Source organism: Pseudophryne corroboree, chromosome 6 (assembly GCF_028390025.1).
Source record: "Pseudophryne corroboree isolate aPseCor3 chromosome 6, aPseCor3.hap2, whole genome shotgun sequence".
NCBI lineage: Eukaryota > Metazoa > Chordata > Amphibia > Anura > Myobatrachidae > Pseudophryne > Pseudophryne corroboree.
In genome coordinates, this window is record NC_086449.1 from 228842349 (window position 1) to 228856819 (window position 14471).

Here is a 14471-nt window from a genome sequence, read left to right on the forward strand (position 1 = left end):
TGAGTTTGCTCATGCGGTGCTGCAGAGTCATCCGCACTCTCCCGCCCATTTCGGAGCTTTGGTATAATCCCCATGGTCCTTACGGAGTACCCAGCATCCACTAGGACGTCAGAGAAAATAAGAATTTACTCACCGGTAATTCTATTTCTCGTAGTCCGTAGTGGATGCTGGGAGCCCGTCCCAAGTGCGGATTTTCTGCAATACTTGTAGGTAGTTATTGCTTAACTAAAGGGTTATTGTTATGAGCCATCTGTTCAGTGAGGCTCAGTTGTTATTCATACTGTTAACTGGGTATAGTTATCACGAGTTGTATGGTGTGGCTGGTATGAGTCTTACCCTGGATTCCAAATCCTTTCCTTGTAGTGTCAGCTCTTCCGGGCACAGTTTCCGTAACTGAGGTCTGGAGGAGGGGCATAGAGGGAGGAGCCAGTGCACACCAGATAGTACATAATCTTTCTTTTAGAGTGCCCAGTCTCCTGCGGAGCCCGTCTATTCCCCATGGTCCTTACGGAGTACCCAGCATCCACTACGGACTACGAGAAATAGAATTACCTGTGAGTAAATTCTTATTTTTTTTTGCTTTCACAAAATTTGCTACTTTCGCAAACCACACTTGCTTCCTCTTCCTTGTGTTTTTCCTAACACTTTTTTTTACAAAGGTCTGTTGCCTTTAATATTGCAATTTTTAATGTTTCCCACCTCTCCTGCATTGCTTACAAGTCCCTCCACTCTGCCAAAGAATCGCTTACACATTTTCCCATACAAAATCATACTTCCTAAAATCCAACACCTTTATTTTTGTATGGGATGAGTCAGTCTCTGTCTTTATGCTGAATCATACTGCTTGATGATCACTAGATCCCAGGTTCTCACCCACTTTTAAGTCAGATAGTCTGTCTCCATTTGAGCTCCAGGAGTGGATGAGTGCCAGTTGGCTGAGACTGAACCCTGATAAAACAAGTCCTGATGATGGGTCACAGCACAGGACTGCAGCATAGCCAACTGACAGGACTTACGCTTTGGGTTTCAGAACTACAAAACACTGAACATGTTCTGAATCTTGGTTTTGTCGGGGATAGTGGGCTGACACTTAAACATCCGGTGTCGGCCACAATCAAATCCTCATTCTTTCATATGAGGAACATAGCTAGAATCAAGCATTTAATTCCCTCAGAAGACCTGCTTAAAGTCATACGTGTATTTGTATTATCACGTCTAGACTACTGCAATGCCCTCTACCTTGGTCTCCTAGCAAAATAATTGCACTGCTTCACTTGCAGATGGTCCAAAATGCATCTGCCAGACTATTAACCAACCCGTTCTAGCCACATAATACCAATTGTCTACACCCTTCACTGGCTACCTCTAAAATGGTGAATAGTTTTTAAGATTGGCTTACTCATTTTCAAATCCCTACATGACCAGAGCCCAAGGTACTTGAAGCAGTTTCTGAATCCACACTGCCCCACTTGATTACTACGATCTGTAGATGAAGAACTCTAGGGGTTAAACTTTGAACTTTGTGGCTCCGAATATATGGAACTCTCTTCCTCGCATAGTGTGAGAAGCCTCCACTCTAGAATCCTTCAAAAATAGACTAAAGACTTATCTATTTACTCAAGCATTTCACTAATATCTACTCTTAAGCTTGTTTTGTATTTTGAGCTATAAAGAAAAGGTGTGTGATAGGCCGTCTGCACACATCACTTGTTGATGTCGTGGGTGAAAGGGACGAATTATTGAGTTGCAAAAAGGGTTGATTATCGGCTTCAGGCCAAATGGGGGTAGTATTTATGAAACAGCGCAGTTTGTGAACTGTTCAGGTGGTGATGTATCATGAGTGACACCATTGCAAATAACCTATGTGGAAACTGCAGGGTACGACGTGCCATTGATGTAAGAGGTGAACATCTGCTACGAAGGTGTGAGGGCTGACCGACATGCTACAGTGGATCAGATCACCGTCAAAATGAACCTGATGGGTGTCTAAAATGACAGTTCAGCCCATCTAGCTGCTGTCTGTGCTGCACAGTGGTTACTCTGGCTATTAGCTGTTGGTCATAATAATGTGACACGACCATGTATGTTTCACACTGCAACATACAGTATCTCTGATGACTATACTAATAGACCCCACATCTCTGGCTGTGCCCAGGCTTTCATACATGGACCTCTATGGGGGATTGTGCCATCTCTGTCAGTCTAGTAGAGTCTTTTCTATCTTTTTCTGGATGATGGGAGATTTGATCCCTCTTGCAAATCATTTATGGCATGCTATTGGATAATTTCATCCTGACCTTTCTCATATGCACCTAGACTCATATTGACTAGCTTGTGTCTTGTCTGCTTTCCGAACAATCCATAATTTTATTCTCTACAATGTCTTACCATTTATCCCTTTTTGTTCCTTCTTTTTACTGTAAACAAGTTCATGTGTTATATTTTGGCCCCTGTATGTCTACTTTCATCTGTTCACCTTCTCTTCAATGGCCTTTACATATCTCAAAGCCTTTTACTTTCACCTGTGTCTCAAAATATAAAATAATAAAAATAAAGTAGGACCAAAACCCAACTACCAACCCCCAAAGACTGTTTATTGCTACAGGTGGCCGGGACCCTACTGGGTATATTTACTAAGGTGTGGGTTTTTAAGAAGTGGCGATATTCCCCCATAGCAACCAATCAGATTCTAGCTATTATCTTCTAGAAGCAGCTAGATAAATGTTAATTGGATTCTGATTGGTTACTATGGCCAACATCTCCGCTTCTAAACTCACACCTTACTAGATATACCCCTACATCTCAAGAGAAAAATCAGGTGGTTACAAATTAGTTATGTATTGTGAAACAAATATTGATCACCCCTATACCATCCTTACTTTCTTTTATTACTACATAAAGTTTCTCACATTTTTATTTAAATGTGTCTCTAAAACCTGCTAGCTTAGCTGTAGCTGTTTAGGAATGAGCCAGCTTAATGCAGTGTGATACTGACATTTGATTTGTCATTCTTATTTGTAAGAAACTAAACAACTGATTCGTAGCCAGGTGCACTGTATTATAGAAGAATGTTCTCCGCGCTTTATGGAGAATTTCTCTCTTGCGCACTCTCTCTCTCTCTGAGCCAGGTTTTCTCTGTAGAAATTTATCATAAGAAAGCATATCTGCATTGCTGGGACAGGGAGCACACATGAGAAGAAAAATGTAAATGGAGTATAAATAATGGCTCGTTTACTGGAGAGTTAGATTATGGCATTACAGTTCTCAATAAAGATTGTTTAATCATATTTTTTCTTCATTAAGCAAGGCTTGTTAGTTTGTGGAATATTTAATAAAGAGTTAGAGCTATGTCATTACCTGCCTATTAGGTGAGCCCTGCAGCTCTTGCCTGAGGCTAAGAAACCTCTGGCCTTCCAAGCAGTATATTAAAATGATATCTGGAGGACATAGAAGCAGAAAGTCTATAAATGAATAAAAGAGAGAAAAGATTAAGTTAAAGTGAAAAGAAGGCCATTTGATATGTTCCAAATACACAATTGTTATACACAAATAAAAGCAATATAAACACAGGTTTGAATTGGAAATGAAAGTAAAAAGTAGTTTAATGTTATCTTTTATTTGCAGGTTTTCTGTGATTATCATGGTCATTCTCAGAGAAAGAATGTGTTTTTCTATGGATGCAGCATAAAGGAGACTCTGTGGCAAGCTGGCTGTGTAGTGGACTCGTCTATTCTCTTGGAGGATGTTGGATATAGGGTACGTATGCGCCAGATGTAACGACTTGCGAGACGGCCGGAACTCAGAAACTCCGGCTGAACTCTTACTTTTTTTTTTTTTTGAAGTGGCAAATATTTACAAGGCAAAACCTAGTTTGTGCAGGCCTTGTGGGTAGGGGTGATAACAAGATTGATCCCAGAGAGAGTCAATGCTATAATGCCCCATACCACACGAGAGAGAGAGAGAGAGAGAGAGATAGTGAATATACACACACACACATTTATAGACCAATGCAAGAAAACGGATTTGGACAAACATCCTCTTTTTAACACATTCCAATGTACTGCCATACCCAGGATTCAAATCTATAACCGGTTGAATTCTAATCAAGCACCCTACTCATTGAGTTATGTGATCCTGCATAAAAACTATGAACACTATAAGAAGCTACTGGTACCTTGTAAAAAAATAATCAACATTGCAATGGAACAGATCTATGTAGCCACACATCCAATCTCTTGCAGCCACACACTACATAATCTGCTTAGCCGCAATGCTGATAATTTTATTTTATTTTTTCACAAAGTACAAGGTAAGCTTCTAATTCTGTAAATAGAATTCTCTATCTTGGAATTCTCTACCTTTCAATGTAGGGGCAGATTGCTCAATTAATATATTGTCTGACTGCAATGCCACAGGCAATGGGTTAGAATCCTGGGTACTGTGTGTCAGCATCTTGAAATGTAATAAAGGACAGTGTGACTGAATAACAAAGAAATCTCAAGCTGCGTTCATGAATGTTGTATAGGTATTAGCGACAGAAGTGGTCAGGGTAGGAGACGAGGGCAGACAGGAGATGCTGGGCTTCAAAAAGAGGGGAAGCTGTACTTGAAAGTAATTAAAGCAGATAATTGTCAAGTGGTGCCAACAGCGCCCACTACCCTGCAGCTCTATGTGCGGTGTCCCTTCCACAAACTACTTACGGCCCAGCATTTTGGCATGATTAATGTCTCGTTGCCATGCTCTTCTTCCCTACACACTGGATTTAGAAACCTAACAGCAGTCAGAATATTTCATGGTAGCCTTTGTACTTACTTTAATTCTTCACTATAGTGCTCTATTCACAGTAATAAACTTTGCTCAGCTGTAAGTCTATACATTCATCAAGGCCATTTAGACGCACATACTGTTAGTGCGCATTTTAGGTTTAATCAGATTGTTTTTATCATTAGGATTTAGTTGAAAACCAGGAAAATTTTCAACAATGTGTATATGGTTTTTAATGGGTTCACAAACTTTCTGTTATGTACCTGTGTGTAACATGAATGGAAACGCTGCCTGCATTACATATTTGAATATTCATTTTCTTTTCTTCTCTTATTCTATGCTGTAGACACTACCTAAAGTCCTTGATAAAATTGCTCCAGCATTCTCAATGGCTCACAGCAGCTTTCTAGTGGAAAAGGCCAGAGAATCAACGGCACGTGTCGTAGTCTGGCATGAAATTGGAGTATTAAGAAGCTACACAATGGAAAGCACATATTGTGGTTTCAGTCAAGGGCCATACAAGGTAAATTGGTTTGGTTCTCTGTTTGGTCCTACCAACACTGACCTGTGGTATATGTATATACTATGAAACTATGACAGCCTTGAGAATAGTCTCTGGAGGGACTGAAATATTGGTATATTCTGCACTTGCACCAATAAACCCTGTGAATTTTGTTAAACTAATACATAAATCCTTTATCATTTTTTAGATTGCACTATGTTTACCATAGTTTACACTGTTGAGCATTTTTATACTCAAGATCAGTGGCATCTCCTACTTTTTAAGGCAAGGGAGCTACCACTGCCCATGCTGGAACAGGAGAGGAGAGAGCAGACCTCGGACAGCTGGGCACAGGTGCCTGTGCAATGGATCTGTCAGGCACCAGGACCTGCGCATGTACACAAGTGGCTGCTTGAGTGCGTATGTACAAACTCACGGTTTCTATGGACTGCATTGTCTATAGCCCATAGAAGCTGGATGGGGCTGCTCCATATCAACTAATCAGATTCTACTTAACATTTCTCTGGCTGCTTCTAGAATATAATAGATATTTAATTGGTTAATTAACAGGCAAGAAAAAAGGTCTGTAATTGAATAGCCCCGGGAGTTAAAGCTTGAGGCTACCACTTTTTTTTCCAGCCCCGTTAAATTAATGGGACTAATTGATTGTGGCCCTATGACTGCATTTAACTATGTATAGTAAGTTGTCACTACCAGGGATGTGTGAGCGGTGCCATTGCCCGGGAGCCGGGGGAGTGGCACCATTACTGCCCCACAGCCCCTGCATCTGGCTAGCAGGATACTGCAGTGCTTCCCTAAGATTCCTTTTGACGCTCTGGGCATGCAGCCTGTACAGCCGTCCGCATTGTCCTGAAGACACTCAGTGTATACTGCCTGGTGCTGGCGACCCTGCATGCCATGGTGCTGTGCAATGCCATGCACCCCGGGGGCAGGACCAGTACAAGGAGCACTGCAGCCTTGTTACGGCACTATAGACTACACTAATGTAGCTCCTTCAGAACTGCACATTCAACCTGTTTGCTGAAGGTCCAGTCAGCTACAAATACTGGACTGTCCAAATGCAGGATTGTTTTGTATTTGGCAATTACATGATTTTAATTGAGTCTGTAAAAGCTTTTTAAAATAAGTGTCACAGTGATGTCTGTTTTTTTTTTGTCACACAATATATACACATACAGTATAAACATAATCTTAACAATACAGAATATTTTACTGTAAAAAATTGTTCAGTCTGTATATGAGGTAATGTGCTCATCAATCAAATCTTTTATCTTAAATTGAGTATAGCCTACACTGGCCAGATATATTAAGCATTTTAGTTAATGAATATACACATCTGTAGTTCATTTTGTTTCATGAAGACTAAAATCGTAAATTTTTCTTTAGCTATTTATATACATATTCATATAAAAAAGACAGCATTGTTCACTGTCGAGTTTAGTGCTGTAATCCTGAATACACAAGCAGTGCAGTTATTATTTACATTGGAATGTAGCTGCATTGAAGTAATATGATGGTAGAAGAGAATGTTCCTGATCTCTGACTAGATAGCAGGAGGTATAGAGATTTCATCAAATGGTGAAAAGATAAATATCACTTCATGCTGTGTTATTGTAGAGTAATTGTACTTCAAATAACAGTATATACCCTACTTCCTATATTGGCATAATCTCTTACTTTAATGCATTCTACACAGAAGCACTGCATTATTAAATAAATTGGTGTTATATTAACTGAGATCTTCTAGAACATAAAATAGAGTGCAGTGCTCTGGAATTTATATGAAATTGTATTTTCTTTCTGGCGGTTCAGGATAATTTTAAGCTCTTAAAATTCTCCGTACTGCTGTCACCAGCCCTATAGATGGCAGTATGCAGTGCAAGTGGATTGTACCTGCGAGATGCAGTTAAAATACTGGCTGTCTGGATGCAGTTAAAATACTGGCACTGGAATCTCCACAGAATCCTGACCTCCGCGGGGTATTCCCACTCGGTTGGTGGGTCCATGCCACCAACAGAGTGGTACCATAACCTGTGGCCAGCAAAGCGAACCACCAGGCCTGAAGCGTGGCAAGTGCAGGGAACATGGGAGGGAACTTGCTGTCTAGCTGCTGGGATTCCGATAGATGGGATGCCGCTTCTGGTATACTGACAGCCGGCATCCCATCTGCTGGTAAAACCAGGGGCGTAGCCAAAACTTTGTGGGCCCCATAGAAACATTTGAAGGAGTCCCCGTCCCAATGCTTCTAGAGAGACACTCCTCTGCAGAGCAGTTAATTGTATGCCCTATAATAGTGTTCTACAGTACTGTAGTGCATTTTCTGAACCATAGTAGAGCCTTAGTTAATGTTATGCCCCATAGCAGTGCCCTAGTTTGTTTTATGAATCGCAGCTGTGATTAAGGTCACCCTACAGTATGTCACATTTCAGAGCTGCCAGTACACTTTATGCCACACAGTACCCCCAATTCACATTATTATATATAGTGCTCCACGTTCATATGGTGCCTCATTACAGCACCCCAGTTCATATTACTTTATATAACATTAAAATGCCCTACAGTTCATTTTATACCACTCTACAATGAGCAAGTTTAGGGGCATACCTGCTGTAGATATATTGCAGTCCCGAAGGAAAATTTTTGAAAGGACCCCTACGTACTACCCAATGGTGAAAAATGTATATAACACATGTAACTTTGACAGGGAAGGTGGTCCCCTCTCATCTCTGGGCCCCATAGCAGCTGCACTGCCTGCACCTATGGTAGCTATGCCCTTGGGTAAAACAGACTGATTCTGTCCCTGCTTATGTCTGATACAGTGTATGAGAGTCATGCTCAGAGCATTGATCTCCAAGAAATAATGACACTATAAAAATAAGGGGATTATTTATCAATAGGACAAATCCGGTGGAAACGGACATATTTACGGGATCTCCTGTTTCTCAAGTTTCATAAAATGCTATAGAAAATGCCAGTGTGGATGCCATCTGCGATATAGATACCTCTACTGCCAGCACCATTCCTTTTATTCTGTTATACATTTTTTTTTTTTACGATTCTGCACCAAGAAGGCAGAGACTAATCTTCTGGGTGCAGTGCTACTATGTAGCTGCCAATGTTTGGCCACATGACCAGCAGGAACCCCAACTGGCCAGCAATGACGTCCATCTCTGCTTACTCGAGTATTGCTGGGTGCTATCACCTGTAATAAATAGAGCCCTACATCTTTTAGGATGAACTACTGAAGTGCATATAAGAGATTATGGTGTAATAAAGTATATATGTCTCTTCATGTGCATTTACTATAACATGTTACTAGCACCGGGTTGCTAAATATATAATGTTTGTATTGAAATTGTCGTACATTTGAAATTACCTTATGCAGCACCATGGATTAGTCAGTAACTACTGAATCATTGTACCCCAGATATTGATGATATTCTCAGTCATGTTTTTGTAGGGTGGGTACATCTGTATGTTGTGACCTTTTATTAGTGCTTAACATTTGTCAAGGATCACTTAGAAGGTAATGCATTATTTATTAAGAGGAATAACTACACATACGCTGAGTGCAAATACTTTCTTTAATGTTACATTTGTGGTTCATTTTGACTGGATTTATTCAATGGTAACAATCCCATGAAGGGCATTGGCGCAATAAAGAAAGTCTAGTCCTCCCTCAGGAACATAAACCATTGGATTTACAATATTGTTAATGGAAACTCATGACAATAACCAGCTCTGTCTTGACTTGAACTTGCATTGTTGATGTGTACTTTTTTCTGAAAAAGGAGCTCTAGTCTTTATCACCAGAGACGTAGTCACTTCTTCAATATTTATTTGGCACTTTATCTGTAGAACTGCCGGCTTTCTCTGGTTTAGCATTCCACAGTAAGGGTCTGATGCAAAGTGGAGACTAGAGCATGTCGGTTATGTGGATGGATCTTGTGATTTTTAGGCCTGCATGTGTCCTGTAGCCAAGCGTATGTGCACAACTGTCACATCATCACTTGTGTCTGAACAGGTGTAACTGGTGGCAACATTATGTCTATATGTAGGTTCATTTTAGTGAGGGCGTATCAAGGACAGTAGTTGGGATGCAGTTGCATTGCCAGAATACAGACCCTGAAATCCTGACCACTGACAATGCCGTCAGCCAGAATCCCCGCCAACAGGCTATTCCCACTCGTGGATGTACATGACACCCGTAGAGAGGTAATAGAACCTGTGGCAAGCGCAACGAGCCACCGAGCCTGCAGTGTGGCGAGAGCAGCGTGCCCACTAGAGGCTTCGTTGTGCTAGCCTCCCTATCTCCATTCTGGCGGCCGGGGTGCCGGCAAGACACTGCAGACCATGGGTGGGATGGCAGGTCAGTACCCGAAAAGTGGGACTGTGCTGCCAAAATGGGGACTGTTGGTATGATTGTGTGTAACTCTCATTTGGCCACTAAATGTTTAATTCAGACCATGAGTACACTTAGACAGTTTTCACCTGTGGTTTTATATATTATAACCTAAAGTCTGTACCTGCTGAGTAAAAAAGGGAATGAGCAATAGCCAAAAGACAAAGATAGGCTTTCTGGGCTGTGCACGGTTTTAAATAATCATTGTTTTGACTCACAGTAATATTAAAGATGTACCAAATAACATGGAACACAGAAAAACATACATATAAAAGTTCACCACCATAGATAAAAATATTCTGTAGCTTAAATTCAAGCCATTACATTTCTGATGCCCCATGTAGGGTAAAGTACTCCAGATACTTCTGTGGTAACATTTCCTTGGTTTTACATGGATAAAGTTCAGCACAGCAAAAGGTTTTATTAATATTCTAACACTTTATTCGTCATAAGCTGGTATCAACCATTCATTCAAGCAGTTGATGAATTCTGCTTTTAAGGTGTGATTTTTAGGGCAGTGTATCAAACCGCTTTTGACGTGCATGGCTTCTATACCATATTATTCCACCCACTTGCATCTATACAGAAAGCAGGCACATTATTTCATCACCGCTCAGCCATCTGATGTCTTCTGAGAATTTAGTGTTTCCATACTATCGTCTTGACAGTATTCAGTCAGGGATTTAATATATGATTTGAGAGGAACCGCTATTCTTTATAGTAACCATCTATAATATAAATGGGTTTAGCAGGTGGGGGCTTTGAGGAAATATTAAATGACATCAAGTTCAAGGGAAGAAACATCTATGCAAGCTAAGCCTTTTACAGTAGGTAAACTTGCAGAGGCTGATCATTGCCATAGTATGCTGATGCTTTGCAGCGTTTTATAGAACTAGGCCATGTTGCCACTTTGCATCTTCTGCCTTTGGATTTTTCTGTAACTTAGATTAAGTCAATTTTGAAAAGATCAAGCCTAATAGGAGAAAGGCAGAATGGAAAATCCTACCTGTCAAAACAAAGCAGGGCTTAGATTTACTTTGTTATCCTTGACTGACTAAGATCCTTCTGTTTGAAGAGAGATTTTGGGATGTGTCTGTATTTTAAGCTGTCCAGGTTTGAACCCTAAGTAGTGAGAATTTGCAAAACCTACAAGAGCTACAGCCCTAAATTGCCATCATACAGGGGATTGGTTTGTGCTAGCTGGAATTTACGAAGATGATTTTGGAAAGAGAGAAATATGAATACAGTAATTCCACAAGATACAACATTTTGCTGCTTTCAAAAGTTACGTATACTGCTGTTTAGAATACTCAGGCCTATTAAAATGCTCAGTATGATCAATCTATGGCTGAAACACACATCTAAAATATTGGTGTTTTTTTCCTATTGTGGAGTCATCTTAATAAATAATGACTGTTTATATGTATGTGTAACACTAGGGAAGAAAAGTGTCTCTGGGTTGAAGCACATGTTTTCTGGCATAATTGTTCACAATTATGTACTGTACATGCAACAGGTGCTGCATACTTGCCTACTCTTGGCTGCTCCATCTGGGAGTGAGCAGCCAGGTTGCACAGGAGGGGGCGGTTCAAGGGCATGGCAAAGGCACTCCGGGTGCGTGGAGATGCAATTGTGTCATCATAAGCCTGCCCACTGCTTACAATGCACACATTACCGGCATTGCAAAGCCGGTAATGTGTGCATTGGGGTGCATTGAGGGGCGGAACTATGATAATACGATTTAACATGAATCGCGTAATCGCACCAGGGGTGAGCGGGTGAAAGGGGGGGGGGGGGTAGGGGAGAGGGATGCGGTAGACTTGCCCACTTCCCTGGCGGGCCGGTAGTGCCACCTAATTTTCGGGAGCCTCCTGGCCATTTCGTAAGGGTAGGCAAGTATGAGGTGACGCCAGGCAGGTGTGTACTTGCTGGATGTGTATGAAGGGGAGGCGATGAGCAGAAATCCTGGCAGTCACGATGCTGATGCCGGAAATCCTGACAGGCAGTGAAATGCTGCCGCTGGAACACCAGCACCACAGGCTTTTCTCCCTCTGTGGGTGTCCACAACACCCATCGAGGGAGAATATAACCTGTGGCGAGTGCAGCAAGCCTATGAGGGGCTTTCTAATGCTCGCCCGCTGCCGGCATACTGGTGGCTGGGATCCCGCTGTCGGAATCATGACAGCCGGTATCCCGGCCACCGGTAAACCGTATTCTTTTAAAGAGAACTTAAACAAAAAATTGTATGTGAAAGTGTCATTCAGCAAATCTGTGTGTATGTAGCAAATAAAACAGAGGGGATTTTGTCATACTTTGATTAAAACGTTTAAGCTTGCAACCCAAGGGAACTCAATTTTCTGCAAATCCATACACTAGCCTTAATCTACATTGCTGATAAATGCACTCCCCTCTCTGATAAATAGGGGAATATATACACAGGGCTGGCTTGTGTGCCACACCCAATTTGGCCTTTTATAGCCTGTGGCCTTATATATATATATATATATATATATATATATATATATATATATATATATATATATATATATATATATATATATATATATATATATATATATATATATATAACCATACATACATACAGTACGTACATACATGCAGTGTATCACCCACACTCACCCAACCTAGGTAACAGCTGGGGTGCCAAATCAAGGCCCTGCCCACTATGTGGCAGGACCCATAGTACAGTGCAGTGTTTTCCACTTGTGTGGAAATGATAGCACTCTCCAGATTTTTCCAAAGTTTCACAAATTTAATAATGGCATAAATAGTTCCAGGAAAAAATATTTTTGAAATGCTCACAGAAAACGTGCTCACCAACGTTTTGGTCCCGTTCTTTGACATTTTTCAAGGTTGCAACTAATCACAGAAAGTCACAGTAGTCAACAGACAGCAACAATCCAAAGTAAGGAACTGGAGACCTGGTCTGTTGACTACTGTGACTTTCTGTGACCAGTTGCAACCTTGGAAAAGGTCCAAGAATGGGACCGAAATGTTGGTATATATAATAGGATAGGATAGGATATCTTTATCTATCTATCTATCTATCTATCTATCTATCTAATTACAAAGAAAATAAAAAAACCGTTACAAAAAACAGTTGAGTAAAGGGTTAAAAAGTGTCTTAGCTTTGTACAGGAGGCCAGTGAGGCACACCAAATGCCTTAGAATATGTAAACAGGACAGAAAATAGCGCTAGGTGGAGACAAAGCAGCCCAGGTGTATTCTGGTGACTCCCAATCACCAAAAAGACTAATAGGAAACAAAAAGGTGTTGAATACACCGTTGGCGCTACCACCTTCTAGATGAAAGTCACGTGGTAATCTTGATCAATAGTCCCAAAGTGAATCTTATGTCTCAATCACAGTGATCCTTCTTATAGATATTTGATTCTTCTCCAATTTCAAAGTATTTCAAGATATCCTTGTATGGAGATGTTGTTACCATAAAAAAGGAAAAAGATAGCGCATATAGTGTAGTATTTCAGAACAAAAGTGAATTTATTGCATAATAAAATACATGGAAATGTTCTTTATCCAATTATAAAAGTGACAACTTCAGTCTATGATAAAATTGGAACCGTACCGTATCGAGCTCCCAGCATGGAGCAATGAAAAGAGTAAAATTGGAAGGTTACGGAATTCCTCCCTCCCTCCCTTCATGCAAAACGCTGGCCACTGGACCTGGCAAGGTTCTCCTGTTGTTTTAGATGCAAGTAATGGATCATTGAGTGCCGCCAACGCGTTTCGAGTTGTGTGTAACTCTTCCTCAGGGCAGAATGATCCATGCCTGCATGTATCCCCTTTTTATACTAGAATTTGACCCGGAAGTGAAAACATACTTCCTGTCAATTCATAATCACTCATTATCAAAATGATTAAAATTAACTTTCATTTTACATAACTCAATCCTCTATGACTTCAAAAATTAAAAGATAATACCATTATTATAAAATGTTATAAAACAGACATATCCATATTATTAAATATAATCTACTTCCTGTGTGACACATATTTAATCATGTGGTCTTGTGTCCACAGAGTGGTTGCTGCAGCCACTAAAACAGTGTTAAAACCGCCCACTAAGTAGTTAGAAATCATGCCATTCGTCTAGTGATTGAAAACTCTGTTTAGGAGCGCATTTGCGTTCCATCTACGGCATACCCGGAAGTGACATGCGTTCCACAGCCGTACCCGGAAGTGCCGTGCGTTCCACCGCCGGAGACGCACACGGACTTCCGGGAGCGGCGTGACCTATTCTACTCGTCAGTATTCCACCTCTCTACGTTCCAGATGACTTCCTGTTAACTGTGATGGTTTCCTGGTGTGGCGGCCATTAAAATGATATCAATGTTAATGTATATATACATCAAAAATACATGCTTTAAATACAAATAAACTGAACATGTTGACATAATTATCCTACACACAGACAATGATAAAAAAATGGTTTTCCAAGTAAAAATTCATATGTAAAAGCTAGATTTGCTCTAAAATGCCATTAACTTCCAATCTGCACTTTTATTTTGAGGGGTTGGTTATTTTAAAGGAACCATTTTGTTTCAAATTCCTTGTTCAGTCCTTCAGGGACAATGGTTTTTAAATTAAAGATCCATTTCATTTCGGCCTTTGCCAATAAACTCTCGGAATCTCTGTCTTTCCAGTTGATTTTTATATGTTGTATTCCTATAAATTGTTTAATCGCAGTCACTTTACAGTGATGTTTAAGTTTAAAATGATTGGATAAATTATGTGTTTCTAA

The 14471-nt window shown here is 40.5% G+C and overlaps 1 protein-coding gene across 2 annotated transcripts in view; it reads left to right on the forward strand.

Annotated features, from left to right (window-relative positions):
• The window catches only part of AGBL1 (AGBL carboxypeptidase 1), a 1210518-nt gene that overhangs the window by 748125 nt on the left and 447922 nt on the right, over positions 1–14471 (forward strand). For both annotated transcript variants that reach the window (XM_063925754.1, XM_063925755.1), the window contains 2 exons: positions 3625–3756; positions 5111–5287. In XM_063925754.1, coding sequence (XP_063781824.1) covers positions 3625–3756; positions 5111–5287 — 309 coding nt within the window. The remainder of the gene's footprint in view (positions 1–3624; positions 3757–5110; positions 5288–14471) is intronic.